The sequence below is a fragment of the Parasteatoda tepidariorum genome, chromosome 5 (assembly GCF_982258835.1).
Source record: "Parasteatoda tepidariorum strain Cologne lab strain chromosome 5, Ptep-v5.0, whole genome shotgun sequence".
In the NCBI taxonomy this organism is placed as follows: Eukaryota; Metazoa; Arthropoda; class Arachnida; order Araneae; family Theridiidae; genus Parasteatoda; species Parasteatoda tepidariorum.
The window spans coordinates 11,264,751-11,292,504 of NC_141759.1; the positions used below are offsets into that span (position 1 = coordinate 11,264,751).

Below are 27,754 nucleotides of genomic sequence, written 5' to 3' on the forward strand. Positions count from 1 at the left end.
GTCACGATCTATCCTAGCGACCCAATATTTGAAATAATGAAAGTGTGAAAGATTCAATCTATAGTTGAGGAGCAGCGGGGGCTCAGGGAATAGAGAGTTCGCTTTCTAATGAGGTGAACCAGGTTCGAATCCCAGTGATGGCTTGTCGATACGAATTCTGAAATTCTGCTCCCGGCCAGCACGGACCACAACACTAACGTAAAATACCCTCAGTTGTAGACGGATCATGGTGTAGAGTCCCTTTCCGTCAGACTAACCGTGGGAAGTTTTCGTGGTTTTGATCGCCGTGTAACGCAAATGCGGGTTAGTTCCATCAAAAAGTTTCCCCAAGAAGGCAAATTAGGGTTCTTAGCATATTGATATCCATAATGGTATCTATAGTATTAACACGTGGTGACATCATTGCTGATATTATTGTTGTGCTGACAAGTGTTGATATCAATGGTGAAGTCATCATTGTAGTATAAATATCAGTATTGATGTCATTGCTGTAATTTTGACATCATTGTTAATGTTATATCTTAGTGATTTTAACAAATTTATATTGCTTCGAGTACAATTTTGTATTGATTTGTGCGATTGTTTTTTCGTTTAATTGTTGAAATTACCGTTTAATTTTCTAAAAACTCTAAGATCCATACACAGTTCTTAATTTCCAATAAAAATGATAACTATACATATTTAAAAGTACTTACCTTTGGTTTTGATCGGTTGTCTATGGAAACAAAATAAAATTTAAATGAGTGAATCTAAAAATAGTTTAGAAGAAAGAGAATTCTTTTAATTACCTGATCAGTGAATGCAGACGATTCTTCCACACGGATATCATAGACTCGTTTGCTAATTGAAGAATAAAATAAATCACACACAATTCAAAACCAACAAATTGAAAAAGTTTTTATATCTGTCCAATCGCATGTATCATATCAAATATAAAGATTTTACGTAAATCGAAAGTATATTCTATATTTATTCACAAATTCGGCAATAATATTGGAAATTTTTTTTGCATTAATGGGTGCGTAAATTTACATCCAAATCAGGTAAAATTACTTACATTTCTCACAGTGAAAGTAATTTTACCTGATTTGGGTGTGGGAATTTAAAATCTGTAATTTGTTTTATTTCTAAAAGCTGAAGATTATTTTTCAAAGTGATACTTTTAGTTTAGTTAATTTTTTTTCCGAATGAACGAGTGAATTATAAAATTCCTGTCGAGGAATAAATTATAAAACTGCAAGAAACCTCTAACTTGTGGAGAAAAACTGATTTTCAGATTCGAAATCAGCGACGTGAAAATATTTGTCTTAGTTCAAGTCCAAAAGAAGATGTAAAAAATATTTAGGTGTAAGTTTTGGTAACAAAGTTAAAGGAATTAAATGATTACAAGCTTTTCGCATCATCACGATACTTTTGTAACTCGAATTACTATTCTGTATGAATAAAGCAGAATATTTGTATGTCTGTGTGTATGATTCTGAATTTCTGATACCGCAATTCTGAAACGATCCACACCAAATTTGATGTAAATAGGTTCAAAAAGACCAATTGTCTACTTTAAAACTACGTCCAAACTTCGCAAGTTGCATCCCAAAGATTTCGAGTTGCTTGAAACTTAATAAATACTTTAGAATGAGGGCTGGTGGCTCCGAGGATAGAGCGCTCACCTCCCAAAGAGTTCACCCTAGTTCAAATCCCAGCGATGGCTTGCCGATACGAATTCCACACCCAGCTACCACCGATCACAGAGCTGTCATAAAATACACTCAGTGGCAGACGGGTTATGGTTTAGAGTCCCCTTGCTGTTAGATTAGCCGTGGCAGGTTTTCGTGGGTTTTCTCACCATGAAATGCGGGGTAATTTCTTCAAAAAGTCTTCCACGGAGGAAAATTTCTCCCAGGTGTTCCTTGCCTTCCAGATAGGGTTCAAAATTACAAGACTACGGATTTTAACTCTGGTTGTCGTAAACATTAAAATGCGGGGTAGTTCCATCAAACAGTCCTCCTCGTAGGTTAGTTTATCCCAACGCTTGATCCAGGAGTTTCCTTTTCTTCTGAATTACATTCAAAATTACAAGACCACGGAGTTGAACATTGATTGTCGTTAACTCTGAATTGGGTAGGTTGATCAACACTAGTTCAACAACAGTTATAAAATGTTTTAGAATAATGAACCGTGGTGGCTCAGGCGATGAGGAGCTCGCCTTTCAATGATGTGGCCCAGATTCGAATCCCAGTGTTATCTGGCCGATATGAATACTGCTCCCAGGACTCACAGACCAAAGTGCCAACGTGAATTAACCTCAGTGGTAGATGGATTATGGGGTAGAATCCTCTTACAGACTGATTTACCGCGAAAGGTTTTTGTGGTTTTCCTCTCTTGGGTGACGTAAATGCGGGATAGTTCCATCAAACAGTCCTCCTCGTAGGTTAGTTTATCCCAACGCTTGATCCAGGAGTTTCCTTTTCTTCTGAATTGCATTCAAAATTACAAGACCACGGAGTTGAACATTGATTGTCGTTAACTCTGAATTGGGTAGGTTGATCAACACTGGTTTTAAATGAAACGAAATAAAATAAGATGTGTAAGGCGATTTACTCATTGTAGCTCTAATAAATTAAAACTTAATTATATCGTACGTTCTTGTGAATTATCTTAGATTTCTTATCTTAGAAGTTAGGTCATCACAATCAAAGTAAACGCTAGTAAATTCCCGATAAATGATGATGTAACCGAATTCTTATTTTAAATGATTTATGAAACTTCGTGCTTATTTTATTGATACAGTGGTTTTAATGTCAAGTCTCTATAAACTTAAATAATGTAAACTCAACAAGAACTAATGAAATAGAATTGAACCATGGAAATAACAGGTCAAATTCTAAATATCATATTTTAAATAATACCATATGTATACCAAAATGTTTGATAATATTCCATTGACGGACCAACATAATCTTGATGGTAACCATTGATAATTCCATCATGAGCCAGTATATTTTTTTATTGTAAGCAACATAAATAACCATATCCTCAAAGTAGGAATTTGGACTGATTTATGATGGTTCAACAAAGGGCTCGAAAAACCGTCCGTCCACCCGTCCTCGGCGGTCAAAAATTTCCCGCGGACAACGAATTTCTCGAATCAAACGTCCGCGCGGACGGGCATTTTCCCGTTAATGTTCGTGATAAACTTTCAATTTTTGTTATCTTACAAGAGTCTAGCACCTCACTACTAAAATGGCTCTCTAATCTAGAAATCCCGTACAACAACATACTGCGCATGGTGGATTGATGCTTTTTCCGTCTGGAAGTACTGCAGCACTTGAAAGGGGCTTTTCAGCAATGAACTTACAAAAAGCACGTTACGTAAGCGCGTTACGTTAAACGCAATTATGAACATCCTCCTACTAAATGGAAAACCCCTTTCAGATTTCTGTGCAGAAACCTCTGTAAATCATAGGCTTGATTGTGGAACTGGCAAACGTCATATTTGATTCATTTAAAAAACGCAGTACCCTCGTATAAATTGACATTCCAGATAACTTGACCTTCGTTATTTAAATTATTTCATAATAGAAATAAATTATTTCATAAAAGAAATACTAGGTTTTACTATTAGTAATATAGTTTTTTTTTATTACTGTATAATGTAATCCTAGTAGCTACTAATTCATTGTGTAATTTATTTAAATGTTTGTAATAAATAAGAAAAAATAATATTTTTATTTATTTAAAAGCGACGGGTTAGTTTCAAAGGAGGACGGGTATATTGTTGGACAAGCTGTCCTCGGGGACCGGTAAGATTTCTGAGTTTTTTCAAGCCCTGATTCAACATAAGAATAGCAATTTTTGATGGTTTGTTCATGTTGAACCATTAGAAAAAATGTGTAAGAGTGTTACGATTAAGACAGTAGATACGTGGATGAAAATAATCCAGCGATTAAACAAATTTTTCATAAAAATAGCGGTTACTATTCATTGTGCTCTCCGTATAATGTTACATAGAATGAAAACTATTGCTCACTTTTAAAATTTACATAAATGTGTATGAGTATGCTAAGAATTGTAGAGCCTACTTTTATATCTTATCTCTTACTAACTAACAAACGTGGGCGGATAATCGAAGAGGTGAAAAGAAATAAACATAACTGTGAATTTCTTTTAACATAATCGTCATAATTCAACAGACCAGAACTAATTTTGAATTTGCTAGCTAACACATTACGGAAAAGGCAATGGCTGGATAAGAAGTGAGAATTTGTTACCGCTATACAATGATATATGTGCTTTTTTTAATCAATTGTTCAAAATTTTAAAAAGAAACTGGTAAATGTAATTTGTCATTCTACAGTTTTGTTAGAAGTTGAGTAACGGATGAAAAAAATTCAAGGGATTTGATAGCTGAACTTGTATTTTTTGGTGCTAAAATGGAAAATAATAATGTAAAATTTCACGACGTCACGTTTTTTTGAAAAATTCAATTTTACTGGAAATTTTATGAACATTTACAGTAAAAAAATATCGTTTTTGAATTTCTTCTCTTCTTGACTGACCAGCATTCTACTTTGGTTAAACCGTCTCTCTCTCTATCATAATCTCTCTCTACCAATAGCGTTGCGAGAATTCTTATCTAGGTTCGCTGAGCTCTCAGAAACAATAGCAAGCATAGTAGGGAGTCATTTTAACGTTCGCTTTTTTCTGTGCGTTTCGTAAAGAATGGCTTCGAGTTCGAGACACTGTGAAAATTTCCTAGATGACTTCTGTTATATATGAGGAGATTAATAATGTTGTTAAAAATCGCATGAGGAGCATTACAGACTATGTAAGACAACTTTATCTCGCATATTTTGGCATGAAACTCGGAGACCAGGACAAATCCCGGGGACCTCATAAAGTTTGAGTGCAGTGTCTCAACGATCTACGATTATGCCATCAAGGAAAGCAGTCTGCTTTACGGTTTGGAATTCCTGGGACGTGGTGGGAGCCCCAAAACCACTTTGATGATTGTTATTTTTGTTTCTGCCATGTTCGTGGGTATAACCGGAAAAACCAAAGGCTAATATATTATCCTGATAGCATTCCATCGGCCACATGTCCCATTCCTCATGGACCTGATGTGCCTTTGCTTGCAACTGAACTGCCATTCATTTTTTCAGAGTCTTCAGTCTCGGAACATCCAGAAGTTCACGGCTTCGATATTGAATATAAGCCATCTGTAGCCGGTTGACCTCAACCCTTCTATCAGGTTGTACTTAATGATCTGACTAGAGATCTTGGCCTTTTGAAAGAGGCAGCTGAATTGTTAGGCTCCAGACTGAAAGAAAAAAACTTATTGGCCAAAGAAACATCTTTTTATTGGTACAGGAATGGTGAAAAGGAATTTATTAAGTACTTTGAAGAGGAGAACTTGGTCTATTGTTCTGATGTTCCTGGATTGATGAGCAAATTTAATGTCATCTACGAAAAAGATCAGTGGAGCCTGTTTATAGATTCATCTAAAAGAAGCCTCAAAGATGTTCATCTTTGTCATGGGAGCCAGTATGCATCTGTACCAATTGGACACTAAGCATATTTAAAACAATGCTATGAAAACCTGGCTCTCGTCTCGAACAAAATAAAACATATCAACCACAATTGGACCATTTGGGTGATTTGAAAGTTTTCTCCATGCTTCTTGATCAACATGGTGGGTTTACAAAGTTCTCATGTTTCATTTGTGAGTGGACAGCCGGAACAAGACTCAACTTTGGGTCAAAAAAGAATGGCTGAAAAGACAAAATCTTGACCCTGGCGCCAAGAACGTTATTCGAAACTGCTTAGTTGGTTCGAAAAAAGCATTGTTACCTCCGCTACATATAAAATTAGGTGTAATGAAGTAGTTTGTTAAGGCTGTTCCAAAAGATAGCGATTGTTTCAAATGCCTATACAAAAAGTTTCCAGGTTTATCCCAAGCCAAGATAAAAGAAAGAATCTTTGTTGATCCAGATATCCGCAAACTTATGAAGGATAAAGATTTTGAGACTAACATGACAACAACGGAAAAAGATGCTTGGGTTGCCTTCTAAGATGTCGTCAGTAAATTTCTGGGTAATTACAAGGATCCTGATAAGGAAATTGTAAAGAAAATGCTGCACAAGTTTAAAAATTTGGATTGTTCCATGAGTGTAAAAATGCATTTCCTTCTCTCACATGTGGACTTTTTCATCGAAAATTTAGGAACAGTCAGTGAAGAACAAGGGGAAAGGTTCCATCAAGATATGAGAGGTATGGAATGTAAATATCAAGGAAGATGGGACAAGAACATGCTCGCCGACTACTGTTGAATGATCATACTTCTATAGAAGGGTTATGGTTTTTAAAATGGAAACATACTTCTGTATTGTTGAATTTGAATATTTTCATTCGACGCGAAATACCAATGCAGTTTTTCAGAAATGCATATACATTTTACAATTCAGTCATCACATTGTAATTAGAAATGAAAGACAGTGCCTTGTATTTTTTTTCTTCATAAGCATTTTAATTAAATAATTTCATAAAAATAACGAAAATATTAAGTGAATAACGTATTACAAATTCGATACAAAAAATAATTAAAGGTTTCGAATATCGGTTAAGAAACTAATCTTATTAATTAAACAAAAATCTTAACATCTCGGAACCCAAGGATTCCGCCGAATATCATTTGGGAACCACTGGTTTAGACGTAACTGTTTTCTTATTTTTCAAGCAATAAACTAAGATCAATTTACTATTTAAAGACAACTTACACGCATTCTTTCTTGCATTGCATTTCACATTTTTCGTACTCCTCAAGTATTGAGTCAGTAAGATTTCCAATACATTCTTTACGACCTGCATTGATTCCTACAGGAAATTAAAAACAAATACTTTCAAAATTAATAACACTACCGACAGCATAAACACTAAAAACAGTTTTAGTATAAGTTTAATAATTTTAAACTATATCACACATCTTCAATTTTTCCTCAATTATAATAAATTTTTCTTCAATTATTATAAATTTTTCTTCAATAACAAAATTTTTTTTTTCAATATTCAATTTCGCTGGTAAATTTATTGTGTGTTGAACAATTAATATTGCAGCAACCTTGCTATGATAATAAGTTAAATTCAAGAAGTTTGTAAAAACTCTTTAAACTAGATTACGTAATATAGGGTACTAACCCTTAGGCACAGAAAGGACACTGTTTATTTTATATATTTTTTTCTCTGACGCTTTAATTACAAGCAAAAATATATTTTGGTATTTTTTTAACTTATAAAAAGCAGTCTGATAGTTATTAAAAAAATCTGTTAGATTCTTAGAATTATATTTATTCTAAAACATAAAATTCAAAATAAAGTAGTTTAAATTTATCAATAGTTGATTTCGTTAATTAATTTCAATGACGAATTACTGGTTCTTTTACGATCTAAATAACATCAAATAAGTACAAATTTAAAAATAAATATATATTGTTTGGAAGTGAGCCGTGATTTTATCTTTAACACAGAAAAAGAGAGCGGTATTTCATGCAATACTTCATAATCATAAATTAATAAAATGTTAAATATCGTAAAATTAACTTATTTTGAATTAAATTAATACAATATAATAAAAATATTATAAACATGTATAATATTTGTATTTCATATATGATTATTATATGAAGTATCGAATGAAATATTATACATGAAGTACTTCATAATCATAAATTATTAAAAAGCTAAATATCATACATTTAACTTATTTTGAATTAAATTATTACAATACATATTACAATTATTACAATGTATAATGAAAATGCTATGACATATATGTTTAATAAAAATTCTGCTACAAGGAGGTAATTGCAAATATTGTTCAATTTCTTGAAGTTATTTTAAGGTTACAGTAAGTGGTTTACTTTTTCTGTTGAAAGTATTACTCAGAGGAGAACAACATACAGTGGCCCATGAAAAGTTTTAGTAGTGGTAGCAAATTTAAGATAATGCTGGAAGATTTTCCTTTTTTTAAGATACCACTTTAATCATTAAGTGGTTTAGGAAGTAGAGTTTTAATGCTTATATACTTTCTTTGGAAAACAATTTTTAGTGGCGGTTACACAGAAATTAAGATTTCAACACTTGCTTTATTTTCGTTACAGCTTCTAAAGACTTTCAAGGCTTGCGGGAATCCTGGGTTAATAATTACATTTAATTTCAAAAGTTTTTTTTTATAAAATAGCATAATCTAAAATAAATAAATAATCCTACAAAACTGGAGCAGTAAGATACTCTCTGATTAAAAACTTCATCCGCTTCAAAAATACATAGATAGGAAATAACAGTCAACATGCTTCAAGAGATCAAAAATAGACACCCATTTCACTAGTGACATCAGCTCATCTTGATTCCCTGGAGTCTTGTTTTATTCATATGAATACAGATTCCCTTGTTAACGACTTTAGTTCTTCACGACCTCTCCATTTCACACGGAAATGCATTTTACCCTGATTCGCACTTCTCAGACACTGGAGTTTTTTGGTGCTGAATTATAAGGCTGCGAAGTTGAACATTAGTAGTCGTTAACTCAAAAATTGTGTTGCAATTTGTGCGACGGTCGTAAAGTGAAATATAAAATTTTATTCTGAAAAATGTTATACAACATGATGAGTTAAATGAAAATAGTCCTTAACGGACAATTAAAGTCGGAAATGAGGATTAAAGTTAATGGGGAACTTAATGACAGAAAAAGTTATCTGGTAGCTGTTAAAAAACATTGAGTAATTAAATATTTTCCACGCTTTGTTAGTTTCTAGTTGTAATTGCACTTTTCAAACTTTTACTATGACGATGTGAAGAATAGAGAATTATTTTGAAATAGAAATGGGCGTTACTTTAATTATCAAAGAATGAAAATGCTCTTTAGCTAGAGGTAGTCACCCTAGCTTCAAAGCCATTTTTCTCTTAAAAATCGAGCATTAAGAATACTCAATAACTTTTGTTCTTTATAAGTGCCGTGTCGATTTATTGAATTTTTCGAAATTAAATCCAGTAGTACCTCATTTAATACTGCTTTCATTTTATCTCAGCGCTATGTAGATCAGTTTTGAATTTAAAATTAAAAAAAAAAATTATTTAGTGATTTTCAAGATATGATTTTTATAAATGCGTACAAAAAAATTAAATTGGGTACTTACATTTCGAGAAGAAAACGATCAATATTACCCAGACACGTGACCTATGACCTTAGCGCCAGCTGCTCGTGTATAAACAAGACGGCGTGCTGAAGTCGAGCTAACTTTCTCCATATAAGTTAGAATGTTAATTAACATGAATTTAATTAAATACAACTCCGGATATCGCACATCGAATTTGTTAAAGTATAATTTTTTATCATCTATGACATTTACTTAACTTAGATTTATTATTTGTTTTTGTATTTTTTTGTGACCGTGATATATTTTGATTTTTGTACCTTGCAACTTCAATGCATATTCAGAATGTTCATGTACTACTTGGCTTCGTACCTGTCTCTGATTTCAGTAAGAAATATATTATGAAAGAATTGAAATCTTTGTGAAAGAAGCTCATTGAAAGAATATAGAATGTGTCACTTAAGGGAATCCATACTTGACAGGCTTGGTTTACTCGGTATAGAATGGAAAGACCCAATGCTAATTTAAACAAATGCCGCGTTTCAACAACCTATCAGAATCGAGATAACCTCACTACGTCACTCGCAGGTATCCCGCCGCTTACAACTTACCGGAAAGGATTTTTTATTTATTTATTTACTATGATTTTATTATTATTATTTTTATTGAAAATTATGTTAATTCATGACTGAGCGTATGAGAACTTGTTTAATGCGTTCAGTTTCATAATAATCTTTATTCCTCTGATTTTTGCTGTTACAGTAGAGAAATTTTTTACTCTATTAGTGAAAAAGAGACCCAGTAGCTATGAGGACGAGCATCGCGCTCCCGTGCTAAAGGTACAGTGATCTATTCTCGGACCGGGTAAGGTCGACAAAATGAGTATCAAACATGCTTGGGAAGTAAACATTGAAGATTCTGAGTTCGGCTAACCACCTAACCAGAACAACTGCTCCTGCATCAGAAGAGAACAAATTCAAATAAACTAGTATAAGGTAAGGTTGAAGGACAAGGAATTTAGTTGAAATAAAATATAATAAAGAAGCGTGAAGATATTTTAAAAAAAGTATTTTTTCGGTTCCCTTGGAGTTACGGGAGTTCCCTTGTCCTTTGGATTGCTTTCAAAATTACAAGGCTACGGAGTTGAACATTGGCCTGCCAATGAGGATATTCGGGCTCGAATCCCCGCGATGTCTGGTTGATACGAAATCTGCACCTACTTCGCAGTGACCACAGTGTCGATGTAAATTATCCTCTGTGGTAGACGGATTATGGGTTAGTTACCTTTCGATCAGGCTTACCAGGGAAGGTTTTCCTCTCCATGTAGCGCAAATGCAGTTTAGTTTAATCGAATCGTCCTCCACGAAGGCAAAGTTTATCAAAATACTTGCGTTCCCTTGTCTTCTGAATTGGGTTCAAAATTACAAGGCTAAGCAGTTGAGCATTGGTAGTCGTAAACCCAAAATTGGGTCGGCTGTTCAATGACGGTTCGAAAATAAAGTAATAAAATATTGATAGAATCTCCTTCTCTTGACAAATTTAAAAATCCCCTGTGTTCTATTTGTTTACGTTTCTTAACTTATTGACATGGTTTAAAAATGTAACTCTAAACGCATGACGTAGCCAATAATGATGTAAACTTTCAATGTTTTTTTTTAAGTATTTAGGAGAGAAATATATTAAATAGACTGGTTAATAAAGTTTTATTTTTGCATTTTTACAGGTAATTGAGTTTTCCTATTTTGATTTCAAATCTGAAATTAATTTTGTTCCGAAAGATACAGATTTTTTTAATAACATCCTTAGTTTAGTATCTTTCTTGTGCAAATGAGCAAGTTTATATGAAATGTATAGGTCTATGTACATATAATTTAGACTTAGACGAATTGTTTAAACAACGATGTTTACATCTTGAAATATTTATCAGTACATTTAACCTCTAATTAGTATAAAACTCTTGATTACTTTTTAGGAAATGACGACCATCTAATCAAGGCTGCATTCATTTTTCAATGGCAATTAATGTAAATCTCCGATCAAGTTTGGGCATACTTCTAATCATGGTTACTTTATTATAATGTTACCACATTGTTACATAATTTAAAATGTTTTATTCACTGTATATAATTTTCATGATGAATGGGGTAGGGGCCGCTGCGCGGCCTAGGCACCCAGTTTTGTTTAAATAAAGAAAGAAAGAAAGGAAATGACGAACTGTTGAAACAACGATGTTTAAAGTCTTAAAATATTTACCTGCGCATCTGTCCTGTAGAGGAGCATGGATATCTTGAGTACAATTTATACACAAGCGAGATACTACATCAATACATTTCATCAAGCAAGACTGTTGGAGAAAATATCAATGCACAACTTGTCAGGAAATTCAAAATACCATTATAATTATTCAAACAAACAAAACTATTTGCTCTGCGATTACTTTTTTCCTGTGGTGTAAAATTTATGCTTCAACATTTAATTCCAAGTTTAGTAAATTTAAAGATAACTAATGTAAATTACCACTACATTTGAATTATTTAAACATACATATAAAATTCCATCCTTCTATGGATTAATGCATACCCTCCAACTGCTACGGAATTTCCGTAGTTTCAGAAATCTCCTTTTCAGACGGTAGCAAAATTAATGTCTTAATATTTAAAAAGAATTAATTTTAGCGTAACTTGTCCACTATTACTTATAAAAGTGCAGGCCATATGGCTAGATTCTTAAGTTCTGATAAATGTTTTATGAGAGATCCATTTGCTTTAAAAATTTCTACTTTGGTTCGCTACCACTAGAAAGAATTATTTTCAAAATCCTCATAAGTTGGAGGGTATGGATTAATGTACAGCTTGGTGCAACATCTCCACATCACTCCTTAAAAAACTCAAAACATGCCAGAACAAAATCTTCAGGAAAATAACAAAAGCAAGATGGTTTATCAGAAATTAAAACATACATCGCGACCTCAACATAGATTCTTTAGATCATCACATTGTAAAACTAAATTTCAGATTTTTTGAAAAAACCATAAATTGTGACACCGCAGGATTCAACGAAAGTTTTACTTTTGAAAACTTAAGAGAAGACATAAACCTCAGGCCGATGGCAGCTTACTTTTGTAGTGACGTAATGCTGTCTAAAATTCAAAATATTTAAATTCCTTTTACTTCAATTGCATTCCAATTACCAGAAAGAACCACCCTAAAGATCACAATTCAAGACGAATGGGAAAAAGGCCGCTAACGGCCCCAGGCGCCCAGATAAATATAGATGATGATGGATTAATGTTAAGGGCCATTTAGGCCTCAGATGCCCAGTTGTGAAACAACGAACGAAGGAATGGATTAATGTAAAGGCCCGTTAGGCCTCAAACTCCCAGTTCCATTAAAACGAACGAATGGATTATTGTATGGAGAGACTTTTCATGATCTTTAGGTAGCAGAAAAAATTCCTAAATATTTATGGCCTACCATTTCTTTAAAAAGTAGGTGCTACAGATATCTACAATTTTCTTGGCTAAGAAGTAAAAGGGAAAAGAATCGTACTCAAATTTTGTTTGCCATCAAAAACTTCCCTCTCTGATTTGCAATTAAACATATTTGATTGTACATACAGAGATACAAATTTGCTCCACTTTGTTTATATATATATATATATATATATATATATATATATATATATATATATATATATATATATATATATATATATATATATATATATATATATATATATATATATATATATATATATATATATATATATATATATATATATATACAGGGTGATTCTAAAAAGATGGGCGAAATTTCAGGAAGTGATAGTACACACCCAAGCAAACAATTTTCAAAGAATGCATAGTCGAAAACAAAACGCAAAACCGCTAGAGGGCGTCAAAGTTTATGTTCTTATATCAGGCAAAAACACATAAAGAACGATGAAGTTAAGTTTTAAACGCAAATTTAATGGCATGTGATTACAATAAGTGTTCAAAACAGTGACCGGCAACGGCTATGCACGCAGTACAACGGCGAAGAAAAGATAGGCGAACATTCTGAGACACACCAGGCATATCACGAACTTTCCCTGCTGCGGTCGAAAGCTTGGCGACAAGTTCTTCTGCAGATCCAATGTGAGTCTCATACATGAGAGCCTTCAGCTGGCCCCACAAAAAGCCAATTATTTTTTTAATATTTTTAGACATTATAGCACTCGAATCAGCAGCTTTTATGTATGAATCGTGACGAAAAAGTTGCATACGAGCTCTTCTTCCCATAACATGCAAATAATAACTCGCAGCGCAGTAACTCGCAACAGGAATGGAGCTTTCACGTTTGCATCAAACAACTTTCCAAATGCGCCATCACCTTTGCGTTTTGTTTTCGACCATGCATTCTTTGATAAAAATTGTCTGCTTTGGTGTGTACTATCACTTCCTAAAATTTTGCCCATCTTTTTAGAAGCACCCTGCATATATATTTACACACACACACACACATATATATATATATATATATATATATATATATATATATATATATTCTAGTGGAAGCGAAATTTAATTTAATTCTAGTTTAGTTATCTTCAGCTTAAGTAATTTTTTCACCCGTACAGTGCGCGAAATAAAAAAGATATCACATTGAGTAATTTTCGTTCCAATGAATGGAATTTAACAAACTTAGTGTAAATTTTAATGGTTATATGGGGTGATTTCATATATGGTAAATAATTGGTTCTAGCAATTACGAAAGCAAACACAAAAACGTACTTTCTCTGAATAAACGTATGCTTTTTCTTTACATATTTTGATACCCTCAAAATAGAGGCAGGGAAAGACGAAATTTCGAAAAAATTAGGATACCAGGAAGCTAAATATATATATGGCGTCGTCCTAAAAACAGGCCAAGAATTATCCTCATAGCAGTAGGCGAAATTTAATATAACCATAATTAAACTGCTTGATTGACAAGAGAGAAATACTTAGTGTTGAAGGAAGAGAAAATAATGAATCAAAAACAGAAGTCATATCATTCATCGTTTTTGTATGAGCTCGAGTTAAAAAAGCCTTTTTTTTTCGAAAATAGTTAAAAAAAAATACCTTGAAGTTTCTAGGCAACAGATTTTTTTGGGGTTGAGTTCTGTTCAAAAAGCAAAGATTGCTTTCGTTTTCATCTCCTTTGAAAATAAAATTTGAATCCATTTATATTTAGTTAGTTCAATTAGAATTATTGAGGCAAAAATCATTTTTGTCCATACCTCACCTATAACTTGTTTTATAAAAACACATTCTGCCATAAGTTAAATCTAAATTGATTTGTAAAAACCAATGTCTCTCAGATAATTAAAAATGGTATTCTGTGGCTTATACCCAATTAATGAAGTCAATATTGGATTAAAGCTACAAGAATCAATTTTTGAATTGCTTATAATTTCCAAATATTTTAGTATTTGAGCACATGGATTTTGCAAATGGCGTCAATTGTATTTTTTAGCTGTTTTTAATATTTTTAAATATGAAGATTTTGTACTAAAATCATATATTTTCATATGATCAACTCATATCATATATTTTCATATTTTGTAATCTGGCAAATTTATAAGGGAAACATTTTAAACCGTTTTTGAAAAATGTCTGTAAGAGTAAGTACATTTGAATTCGCTACTGCTTTATACATTTTGAGTTTTATTCTGTATTTTCTTGAATTTTTATTTTCTATTTTAATTTGATTATTTTATTTTAATTTTACATATTTTGCTTGATAAGTTTGATTTTTTTTCAATTTGATATGTTGATATGTTTTGATATGTTGATATGTATTGATATGTTGATATGTTGATATGTCAATTTGATATGTTGATATGTATTGATATGTTTTGATTCGGCTTTATTAAAACAATACTAGAAAGCACTATTTTTTTCAGATATTATCGTCTGAATGACGAGATTATATCTTTTCATTGTTTCTTTCTATTTAAAATAATGTCTTTTAATTTTTATTTTATTTTAATAAAAATTTTTTTTTCCAGCTTTCGTTATGCTACTTTATTTTTATTATTAATTTTCTTTTTCCCCCTTTTCTCATTTGTCTGTAATTTTCCTTTGTGTTATCTTCATTTTGATCTCTCTCTCTCTCTCTCTCTCTCTATATATATATATATATATATATATATATACAGGGTGGTCCCGAATTCATGGTACAAACTTTAATGGTAGGTACAGGACATTGTAACAATGATTTATTGTATAGGAATGTATAGTCGCAAGTGACGCGGTGAAGCGAAAACAGGAGAAATAACGACCGAAAGGAAAAACAAAGATTTTATTGAAAGCGTTGTTGACAAGTGTCATGTTTACAGTAAGTGTTCAAAATTGCGTCCACCAGAAGCGATACATGCTTGACAGCGTCGGTGGAACGATTCGCGTACACGTTCAAAGATGCCTGGTATTTCACGCACACCTGCAGCAGCTACAGATATGCGAGCGACGAGATCCTCATCTGAGTCAACTGGAGTCTCATAAACAAGATGCTTTAGATGTCCCCATAAAAAGTAATCGAGGCTCGATAAATCGGGAGATCGGGGTGGCCAAGGGATTGGTCCACCACGCCCAATCCATCGAGCACCAAACGTGGCATTCAGGTAATTCCGTACATCAATGCTGAAGTGTGCTGGCCCCCCATCGTGCTGAAACCACATGCGGTTATGAATGGCGATCGGAACATCATGCAGCAGTTGTGGTAACACTTCTTTCAGAAAAATAAGATAGCTTCCGCCACTGAGTCTCGTGGGTAGTAAGTATTGGGCCAATCAAAAAGTCGTTCACAATACCAGTCCACACATTAATACAGAAACGTTGTTGAAACGCATATGGACGCGTTGCATGTGGATTATTTGCCCACACATGGGAATTGTGCGCATTAAAGACACCCTCGCGTGAAAATGTCGCTTCATCTGTAAATAGCACATCACCTACGAAATCCGGCTGCAACGCACATTGCTGCATCACCCACCGCCAGAAGTTCACGAGGAGAGGATAATCTGCCGGATTCAAGGCTTGTACTTTCTGAAAATGGAAGGGGTGTAAGCGATTTTCGTTTAACACTCTGCATACAGTCTGATGACTCACACCTACGTCACGCGCAACAGTTCTTGTGCTTGACTCGGGTCTATCAGCCACAATGTTCAAGATGCTTTCTTTCAGCCTTGGAGTGCGTACAGCTCTTAATCGACCAGCGTTATGTCTGTTGACGTCGAACGCACCTGTTTCACAAAGTTGACGATGTAACCGTTGAAAAATTCTATGATCCGGCATTCGTCGATCAGGATACTCCGCGCGATACATTCGTAACGCAGCTCTGCCGTTACTATTTGCACGGCCGTACATGTAATGCATGTCTGCTTTTTCTGCATGCGTAAAGTCACCCATCGTCTACGGCAGCACAATTGTGAATGGCGCTTTTCCCTACTGCGATGCATCATTTTCAACGGCGGCTAGACATCTACTGCCCTCTATCGGCAATGATACCAACCGATCACTCCATTTCTCTTTCCTTTTATTTCTCCTGTTTGCGCCTCACCGCGTCGCTTGCGACTATGAATTCCTGTACAATAAATCATTGTTACAATGTCCTGTACCTACCATTAAAGTTTGTACCATGAATTCGGGACCACCCTGTATATATATATATATATATATATATATATATATATATAAGTTCAAAATGAAGAATAAAACAAAGAAAAATTATAGACATATGAAAAAAAGGGGGTGGGAAATAATAAGTAAAAAAAATAACAAACAACATTTTATTTAAAAAAAAAATAAAAAAAAAATAAAAATAAATGTTAATTAAAAAACCGGAAAAAAAGCCGGAAAAAAAGATATAATCTTTTCTTCAGCCCACACGATTATATCCGTAAAACAGAGTGCTTTCTGATATTGTATCAATAAAGCCAAAGCAAAATATATTAATACAATAGTGTGAGGAGCACTCAAAAAAAATTTTTTTATAGAAAATAACTACATAAAAATAGATCATAAAAAGTAAAAATAACATGTAGTAACAGATCATAAAATAAAATAAAAAGTAAAAACATTAAAAAGGGGGGACTATAAAGTGAGTAGCAAAATCATAACAACTTACTTGGACGGATATTTTTCAAGAATGATTTAAAAATGTTTTCGCAGAAAGATTGCCAGATTACAAAATATGAAAACAAAAGATGAAAACAAAAGCGCAAATAGAGTGTAACAAGAGGGTTTTAAAGTGTCGTTCTTACTGCACTGCTGAAGTGATTTGTTATTTTGAGTTTTGATTTGTTAGTTACCAAGGATGGGCCCGAAATGGATGTGCGCAAGGTAATATTATACTGGATAATTTTAAAAATTGATCATAAATAGTTTTAGAAGATAGATGTTTATTTAAAAAAAAATATAAAATAGAAAAGAGAAACATAAATTGCCTGCTTTGCAAATAATTTTAGCCGCGGATTTGCACGATATGGATTAGCACATAGAAAAATTATTTAAATTATCAAAGAAAAAATTTTAATAGATAATTTTAACACGGATTTGCCCGAAATGGATTTGCACATGGAAAAATTAACAAAGAAAAAATTTTTAGCAGATAATTTTAACCACGGATTTGCCCGAATTGGATTTGCACATGGAAAATTGTATAAATTAATAAAGAAATTTTTAGCAAACAATTTTATCCACGGATTTGCCCGAAATGGATTTGCACATGGAAAAACTGTATAGATTAACAAGGGAAATTATTTAGCAAAGGAATTTTTAGTAAATAATTCTAACCACGGATTTGCCCGAAATGGATTTGCACATGGAAAGATTAACAAAGAAAAAAATTTTTAGTACATAATTTTACCCACGGATTTGCCCGAAATGGATTTGCACATGGAAAATTGTATAAATTAATAAAGAAATTTTTAGCAAACAATTTTATCCACGGATTTGCCCGAAATGGATTTGCACATGGAAAAACTGTATAGATTAACAAAGGAAATTATTTAGTAAAGGAATTTTTGGTAAATAATTCTAACAACGGATTTGCCCGAAATGGATTTGCACATGGAAAAATTATATAAATTAACAAACAAATTATTTAGTAAATAATTTTGGCAATGAATTTCGGCCTGAAATGGATTTGCACATGGGAAAATCATAAAAATTAACAAAAAAAATGTTTAGAAAATATATCCACCAAAATATACGATTAATTCAATGATTTTATATAAAATTTTATTACATTAGTTGGGTATCCATTGTTTTTTATCAGATTTTGAAAGAGTTTATCGATTTGTTTTTTGGATAAATAAATATTACTACATATTCTTTTAATTCTGTTCATTTCATTAAAAGTGGTATTTAAATAGATGCTCCTAGAAACATTAGAATTCCAAGTAACTAGTTTATTAATATTAAAATTAAAATCATTTCTTTTATCGTATAAATCACAAAGCAGATATTTTCAACTTTCATAATACCCAAATCCAAAAAATTGAAATTAATATTATCATCATGATTACGAAGTAAGATTAATTCCTCAGGGTATATATCACTCAATAAAACAGTAAAATCTTGGAAATTAAAGATAATTAAGTCATCAATATATCTAAAAACAAATTTAATACTCAGAGTATAATTTTTTTCATAATAATGCAAAAATAAGTTAGCTAAGAGAGATGAATAATTAGATCCCTGTGGTATTCCATTAATTTGAAGAAAGATATCCCTTCCATTGTAAAGATAATTACTAAAAAGACAAAAATTAATCAGAATTTCCCAATAATCAAAATCGCAACAAAGGATATTTTTAAAATCATGGTAATAATTCAAAAGGACATCTTTTAGTTTAGAAAGGGGAATGCTATTGAAAATATCCTGGAAATCAAAAGTCGCAATAGAATTAATTTTATTATGTTTAATGAAATCTAAAATCGGTTGATTATTAGTGATTATCCAAGAGAAACCTTCTTTAGTAATATAGTTAATAATCTTATTTAAGTAGTTAGAGAAAATGGTGCCAGGTTTAGTTAAATAAGCATTAGACCCACATGTGATAGTTCTAAATTTTACAGGAATTTTATGAAATTTAGGACTGATAATTAAGTAAGGAAATTGTATATTGCTAATTTTAATTTTTAATCTCTTGTAAAAAGCTAAAATTTTTTTAATGGCAATATTATTATTGAAATTACTAAGTTCAAAATTTTTACTATTTTTTAATTCCGTATTTAAAAGTTCAGCATAGAATTTTTTACAGAATATAGCATAATTATTGTTAGCTTTGTCTATGGGAGTAATTAAAAAATTTTTTGAAGTTGCTTAATTGATTGAACGATGTTAGAAAAATTTGTTGAATTGTTATTCTTATTTAAATTATCCTTATTATTGAAAATAAAGTTTTTAAAGTAATAATAAACTCCCCATTTCCATTCTGTTAGCATACCTAAAGGTAAAGAGAATCTATTTGATATCTTTAAACAAAAACTATTGAGATCATTAAGAAAGTATTTTAGAATCTTATTGATTGATATATGGTAAATGGGTCTAAATTTTGTGCCTTTTATCATTAAATTCCTAAGTTCCAAGTTTTCTATAATATTTAAATTACCAGTGATAATATGTTTATGATGTTTATCAACAAAATCAAAATATTTATCCTCCTCACAGTGACATTCATAATCGGATATATTAATACTCCCTAAATTTTTGCTTATATCATTATAGTTAAAAATGGTTCTACCAAGAGATTTGTTATATTTAAAACTTTTAATTATGTTAAAATCTTTTAATGGAAATAAAGCTTTAAAATTTTCAAAAATGTTGTGAAATTTGATCTTATCGAAAATAGGATTTTGAAAGTTAATAACGAAATATAAATTATCTAAACTTTTCTTATTATTAGGCAAAATTTTGCTCATTTTGGCTTTTATAAGATCGAAACAAAGAATTTTGAAATGTAAATTAATGAAAGAAAAGTTAATAATAAGATCGTAGAACTTATATGTTTCATAATTCTTAAGGGAGAAGACAAAATCTTTAATTGGTTTAATGCTATATTGTTTATTAAAGTCTTTTTCCATATTAGAAAGAAATTTTATATTTAATTTGTCACTATTAAGAGATTTTCTATTACTTCTTGAACCCCGTTTACCTCGATTTGTACGCTTATCTTTAATATGAAAAAGTGAATAAGTTGATGAGTTATTGTAGTTAATATGTCTATAATTTTTCTTTGTTTTATTCTTCATTTTGAACTTATCTAATGAGTGCTGTTTACTTGCAGCTTAAGCGCAATAAATGAAACTTATTGTTTTTCTTAACTTTCTTAGTGTTTTCTTGTATTTATATATATACTTGTATTATATATATATATATATATATATATATATATATATATATATATATATATATATATATATATATATATATATATATATATATATATATATATATATATATATATATATATATATATATATATATATATACAGGAGAAATTTTATTGCAAGGGTCTTCTTTTTACGAACAATTTTGTCACATAGTTTGTAATAGTAAAAGATCTATGGAAATTTTTGTAAAACAAAAATGTAATTCAATTCTTTTAATTTTCGAAATTAAGAATTTTTTCGTTGATATTCTTACTTGGTATGTGTAGAATCTGATAAATTATTAGCCACTACATGTCATTTTATAATAAAAATGTAATTCAGAGAGACTACATAGCGTTTTATTATGTAAACAGAACATAGATTGTTTAAAGAATCCAATGAAGGCAGATGCATGCTTAATGTAAGGAAATAAAAAAATTTGTTATTGTTTTAAAACGAAAGCTCATCTTTGAATTTCACAGTATGGGACCCTTTTAAGAAAGAAATTTCCATAGTCACCGTAGAGCATGAAAAATTCATGAAATGAAATTAATTTTGGAATTACCCTTTGTGATCGCGGTCCTGTTCTGTTGTTCTTCTCCCACAGATCTTCGTAGTCTATACAATCAGTCTTGTACGGAGCAGGAAGAAGATGATATTCAACCTGAAAGCACGGAAGAATTTTAATTTTCTTGTTTCTATGTAAAATCTTAATTTTCAGGTGATACTATACAGCATTATTGTTTTTACGAGGTTGAAGTTGGTTTACACTTGTTAATGTTCATGTATCAATTGGGGTAAACATTGTAATGCAATACGTTTTAAATAAATGCAAATCGGAAGTATATAAAAAGTCTCCCGAATAAAACCCCATCACATGTATGTTTAAATATAAAAGTATTACATATAAACTCGTATGAAACATGTAATTATTAAAACACTACAGTGCGTCTATTAATTTGGTCTGGGACAGACACTAGGTTTAAGAGTTATTGTTTTATTTATTATTTTTTAGAGTAATTGATATAGTCCCCTATTGTACTAATATAATACCTGATATAATAAATATTCTATATTTATATAATATATCGTCAAATTTATCCCTTCGTCGAATTTCTATTATATATCGTCTAATTTATGCAATTGATACACGAACATAAACAAGTGCAAATTGGCTTCAATCGCTTAAAAATAATAAAGCTGTATGGTATGTCCTGATAATTAAGATTTTGCATAGAATCTTATAGCGTGTCTAATAATTTAACATGGGACTGTATTTCTCATGTTTCAAAGTATTAGGAAAAATAAGGAAATTTTTGTTTTAAATAGAGGCCACTCTTAAAAACTGAATATTTTTACGATGAAAAAAAAAAAAAAAACTTCATATCTCTTTAAATAAAAGATTCGCAAAGGCCACCGACGCTACTGTTCTGCTGTGTGTGCTACTTACCGTGACATTTTGGTTTCTTGCGAAAAAGCTGCGCGATTGAAAAACTTGAAATTAAGGAGGTGAGTCCAAAAAGTGTACATGGAATACTTTGAAAAAAAAATAATATTCGATAACTTTTCGTGAATGATTATTTGTTAAGGACCAACCGTAGGGCATATATCAATAATGATAAAATTGACCTTTTTTGATATACAGTGCTTCGAAAAACTAAAAGGATAATTATTAGCTATTATAAATAAGAAATATTTATAAATAAACATACATATAAAATTATAAATTATCAATTTATTAAATTTTATGAATTATTTTGATATTAAATTTTCCTTTTGAAAATTACTGTCAAAAAAACAATTTTTGTGCAGAAAATATTAAATAATTAAAAAGAAATCCTTTAATTGAAATTTAGCCGATCTTTTCATTTGTTTAAATATTTGTTATCAAAATACATAAACAATCAGATAAATAAAAAAAATACTTAACAACCATCTTATTCATTGTATCTAAAATCTCTTTCATTTACTCCCATTTTAATCCTCCTTTCCATAAAACATACTCATACAAAAAAATAAAAAAAAGTTCGGAAGTCTTTGGTACGCCAAATTCGTTTTCTGTTTTGTATGAATTAGACCGAAAATATTCTTTCTATTGATGCTGAGCTGCATAGTCTAGAAAGTAGCGATACTAAAGCTACTACAACATAATAACATGTAGTTAGGAAGTTTATTTTAATAACTGCACTAAATATAAATAGTAAATTTACTTACATCCTTGAATTGATAGACTGAAAAAATTATTAACTCCTTTAAAGATTTATAATTTTTATAAATTATAATTAGTTCACTAATCAATGAACTAATTAATCATTAATAAAATTAACATTAGTACACTGATACTGGAAATATTCATGTACATATAAGCAGGAATGTAGAAAATTCTCAGAGCCTAATATTCCCAATAACAAAGTTTTTTTTTTGGACCAAAATTTCTCCCAAATTTTTTTTCTTTTATAAAAAGAAACATGTTTGGAAAATAAACTTTATATAAGAAAAACATTCATTTGATTTTACACAATTCTTGAATAAACTAGCATATGTGTTACAAGATAATAGAAATCAATATATATTGAAATGTTAATAATTTATACAATTAAACTTAAAGTCTCACTTATTTACTAAAGGAATTCAAAGCCATAAATACACATATTGACATTTGTTTTCCGAACAAGAAAAAGTTTTTCAAAGTGACACATTTTTTAACAAATAATTTTGAAGGAATTTTTATAGACTAAAAATTAGTCCATTGTTGTCTGAATTTCCTCCAAAGTATTGTTCGCACGATCAAACATATTCTGTTCACCTCAATATAATGAATAATAAGAAATATTGAGAATCACTAGAAAAAAAAATTATACGTTGAGATCAGACAATTATTGACAACCACTTTAATTTTATTTAATCCAAAAAATTTGATTAAATTATAACATAAAAAAAATTCAACTCTTTTTACGCATATTGTATTCCAAGTTTAAATTTTTTTTAAGTAGAATTGATTATTTTTCAAAGCGAGACATCATTTCGTATCATTAAAATTTACACATATCATACACTGAAACGTGAGCTTAGCTACCACTAGAAAATTTTTTCCCAAAGAATGATGCTATTGAGCGAAGTTAAAATGTAAAAGTAATTTAAAAAAAATATTTAACAGTGTTGAAAAAAATTTAACATTACTATAAATGTTCAATTCCGTAGCCTTGTAAAAATCGTAAACCTGAAATATAAAAAAGCAAATACTAATAAAAACATAAAATAAACTTACTCACAAGAACCGTTAGGGATCAGGAGATAGAGCGTATACCTTCTAAAGAGGTGAACCGGGTTTGAATCCCAATAATGGCTGGTCGATACGAATTCCGCATCCGGCTTGCACCGACTACAGTGCTGACGTGAAATATCCTCAGTGGTAGACGGATCATGGGTTGGAGTCCCCTTGCCGTCATACAAATCGAGAGAGTTTTTCGTGGGTTTCCTCTCCATGTAACGCTAATGCGTGTTACTTCCATGGAAAGGTCCTCCACAAAGGCAAATTTCGTACACTACTTGGTACTGGAGTTCTCTCGTCTTCTGGATTGGGTTCAAAATTACAAGGCTACGGAGTTGAGCATTAGTATTCGTAAATCCAAAAATTTGGTCGGCAGTTTAACGACGGTTATAAAATAGATAAGTGTCACATTTACACTTAATGTAAAGTGACAAATTAATTTCTAATTTTACTTAAGCCTTTAATTTTTCTTTAAACGTTATTCCCCTTTTTTTATTTTAGCAATTTTTTTTAACTTTCTTGTTGACCTTTCTCATGGTCGTTGCGGTCATCGCACTTCCTGTGGGGAAAGTCAGCCAACCCCTCTATTCACGCCTTTCTTTTTCTTCCTTTAATTTTAAGGGGGCTAACTAACCAATCTCTTTCCTTTAAATTTCAAACTCTCCGCCTCTTTAAATTTTAATTGGTCGTAGTTTTTCTGGTCTACCCCAGTTAAGGAATTTTTTAAGCTTTTGGAAAAGATTCTTTTTTCTGGAGCCTTCGGGCAGGTTAACTTTTTCTTCTTCTCCGAGATGCGGACTTTGGTCCGTATCGAGGGATTTCTTTTTACATTTTTTCTTAACCTTTATCTTAAATTAAATCCATATCTATAATCAAATTCTGTAAATTTAAAATCAAAATTTTATACCTTTAATTTTTCTTTAAAATTAAAAGCCCTCTCAAATTTAAGCTTTCTTCTCATATTTATTTTAACGGTTAAATTACTCGTTCTTTTATATTTAACTTTTTGCATGACGCCTTTGGTTTCTTTAAATTCTCTTGTCACCCATTTCCTTCTAAAAGATATATTTTTCCTGTGCCATATAATGTGTTGGAATCATGTTGCTTATTTGTTACGCAATAATCAAAATAAGTAGTTTTACAAAAATAAATGTTTAGTTGAACAGAAAGTTTTGTGTGATTTTTAGCTTTACCTTTATAGCTACTATTTATCCCCTTTTCTCCTTCTGTATGTGGTGAGTACCTTTTTATTGTTATGGGCATGCATATATGTGAATTTATTAGTTTTTCTTATTGGAAACATCAGCTTACTGTATTAAATCATATGTATTGTTTGGATATAGCATGACTTTATCGTATTTATCATTAATCTTTAATTTTCTTAGTTTTCACCCCTTATTCTAAATTTGGTGATACCAATTTATCCAATTTGTTCAAACCTCACACTTTGTGACCCTTTGTACCTATTGGGTTATTGTTATCCCACAATTGCATTGTACAACCACTTTCCTTAACGATCACATTCCCCTTTAATTTAATTTAATTACCCTTTTATATATTTCGGCCTTGATTATATTTATCACGACGTTTCAATCATTTAATTATTTTTCATCATGACTATTTCCAAATATACATCCAAATTATGTAACCCATTTATCCATTTTTAATAAATTATGCATAAATAACCTTATCCTTATACGCACCAAAAATTCAAATTTAATTAAACTTTCACAAAAAGCATACTCAAAACTAATGTGGATTAGTTGGTTGATTGAAAGTGAAAGCAAAAATGCATGTTTCATTAAACGTAGTCATAAATGTGACTATTTCATGTTATTTTTCCTGAATAACGTTTTAAAATGACACTTACTCAATACGATACAAAAACGTACTTTCTGTCCATAAGTATACCTTTTTTTCAAAAGATTTGAATTTTTGACCCTAAAATATAGGAGTCTGGGATATATGATCTCCTTACTTTAGACAAGAGAGCGAATTTAGTGATAAAATCTAATTTTTTTTAATTATTGTATTTTATTATGGTTAAAACGTTTATCGAATGAGATGCATAGAATTTTAACAACATTTTAAAATATATAATTTTACGTGGTCAAACATAAAATTTGATCAAAATTGGTTGAATGGTTCCTGTGAAATCAAATTTTAAATGTACGATTTTTTTAAAATTTTATTGCTCATGAGCTAATCGACATATTTCGCCCAAATTCTGTATTTTGCCATGTAAAATTACATTCTTCAAAGTTATGTAAACAAATTTATACATTACAATTAAAAAGTGTTCGACTCCATATTAAATAGAATGATAGAAAATAACTACTGAAATTTGTTTTTTACATGTAATTATCTTTTTTTAAACGAAAATTATAATTGGGTTTAAAATTTTTTCAATTCTTTTAAAAAATTCTCGAGTTACCGCGCAAAGAAAAAAATTAACATTAAGAGGTACATTCTTTTGATTGCTCTTCCGTCCAAAGTAAGGGGACCATATATCCCAGACTGTGGCTACCACAGATATTTTGGGGGCCAAAAATCCAGAACTTTAAAAAAAAGAACAAAAAAAAAATAGAAGATATGTTCCAACAGAGAAAGTACGTTTTTGTGTTTTATTTCCAGCTCTGTTACATTTTTAGTAATCTTCTTGACTTTAACTTCCTCATCTTTAATTAAATATCAGAACAGAATATTAGAAAATAAGGTTACTTACTAGAGCTATATGTTTTTGTATGATTTTCTCGGTTGTAAATCTAATGCCTTTATCATTATCATATATAATTTTTTCGAAAATTAAGGTGGTTTACTACAACTATACATATTTTGCATAATCTTCTTGGCTTTAAATTTACTACATTTAAATAAATTTCAGAAAAGAAATGTTAGGAAATAGAGGAACTCACTAGATCTATGTGTATTTTATATGATTTTCCCGGCTCTAAATTTATTGCCTTTAATTCAATGTCAGAAACTGAAAATGGCGAATGTATATCGAGAACTGCTCGTGGAATCTTTCTTGGATCAAACAACTCCTCTTCTTCAACATTCAGAATGAAAAGCTGACGAAAGGCAACATTCAATACCCCTGGCAAAAGAAATAAAGAGCAAATAGTTCCTTCCTTAAGCACCACTATATATATATATATATACAACACTTTTTGAAAATGTTTTTACATTTTTCCACATTTATACATTAATTTACACCCATTAATTTGTAGATTTATAGTGTAAATAACTTTAACGTAAGTCTATCTCTTATTAAGTATTTTAACTAAACGCAATTGAGTGTTTTAATATTTTTAATTTTTTCAATGCATATTTTAAATTTAAATAATTTTAAACTTTTTTACCATTCCCGTTGAGTTTGATTTACTTGTTGTCGAAACTGTTTATAAAGTGAATAAATTCTTCTGATAATTATATGTTTTATTTTGATTTGTAAATGTTTTGCTTATAGTTTTTGCCTATTATAATAAGTATTTAATTTAGATCTTATGAAATGAAATTAACTTACGTTTGAAAAATGTACCCATTTTTGCTCTTTCATTGCTATTTTCTCTATTATACAGCTTCAAGCAAGGCACTAAATCAAACTCAGTATGATACTCCCATGTTTGCTCAAAGTAGTCAGATTCAGTTTCATTATCTAACCTAAATAAGAAGGGCAGATTACAAAATTATAATATTTTCCAAATATTTGGTATTAAAAAGTATATTTAAAAATATAAATAATATTAAGATTGAAACAATATTCTGAAGAGATTGATCTAGGGGTCCTAAACACGAATCTAGTGTTGTACTAGTGGTTTGATTATGAATATTTGGTAGTCCTAAAGTACACGGATTGTTTGAGTCGTTTAAGGATGTAACAGGAAATCGTCTCATTCCTGGTGGCCTCTCCCTGTTCAAGGCGTAGAAAGTGCTCTCC

General features: G+C 30.8%; 1 protein-coding gene across 1 annotated transcript; it reads right to left on the bottom strand.

Moving 5' to 3' along the window:
- Positions 1–313: 313 nt before the first annotated feature.
- Positions 314–27,754, bottom strand: LOC107447276 (uncharacterized). The gene is made up of 8 exons (XM_071185348.2): positions 27,341–27,754; positions 26,730–26,911; positions 21,109–21,207; positions 11,400–11,490; positions 6,774–6,870; positions 789–840; positions 696–715; positions 314–488 (listed from the first exon to the last, which is right to left on the bottom strand). The coding sequence occupies exons 1-8, from the start codon at positions 27,357–27,359 to the stop codon at positions 314–316; spliced, it is 735 nt and encodes a 244-aa protein (XP_071041449.2). The 5' UTR covers positions 27,360–27,754.

What these genes read in the sequence shown, in the direction of transcription:
- LOC107447276 (XM_071185348.2), bottom strand. An exon ending in ATAAAATACACATAGATCTA is followed by an intron (nt 21,208 to 26,729) that starts GTGAGTTCCTCT and finishes CCGTGCTTTCAG; the next exon opens with GTTGAATATCATCTTCTTCC. An exon ending in TCTACAGGACAGATGCGCAG is followed by an intron (nt 6,871 to 11,399) that starts GTAAATATTTTA and finishes AATTTCCTGTAG; the next exon opens with GAATCAATGCAGGTCGTAAA.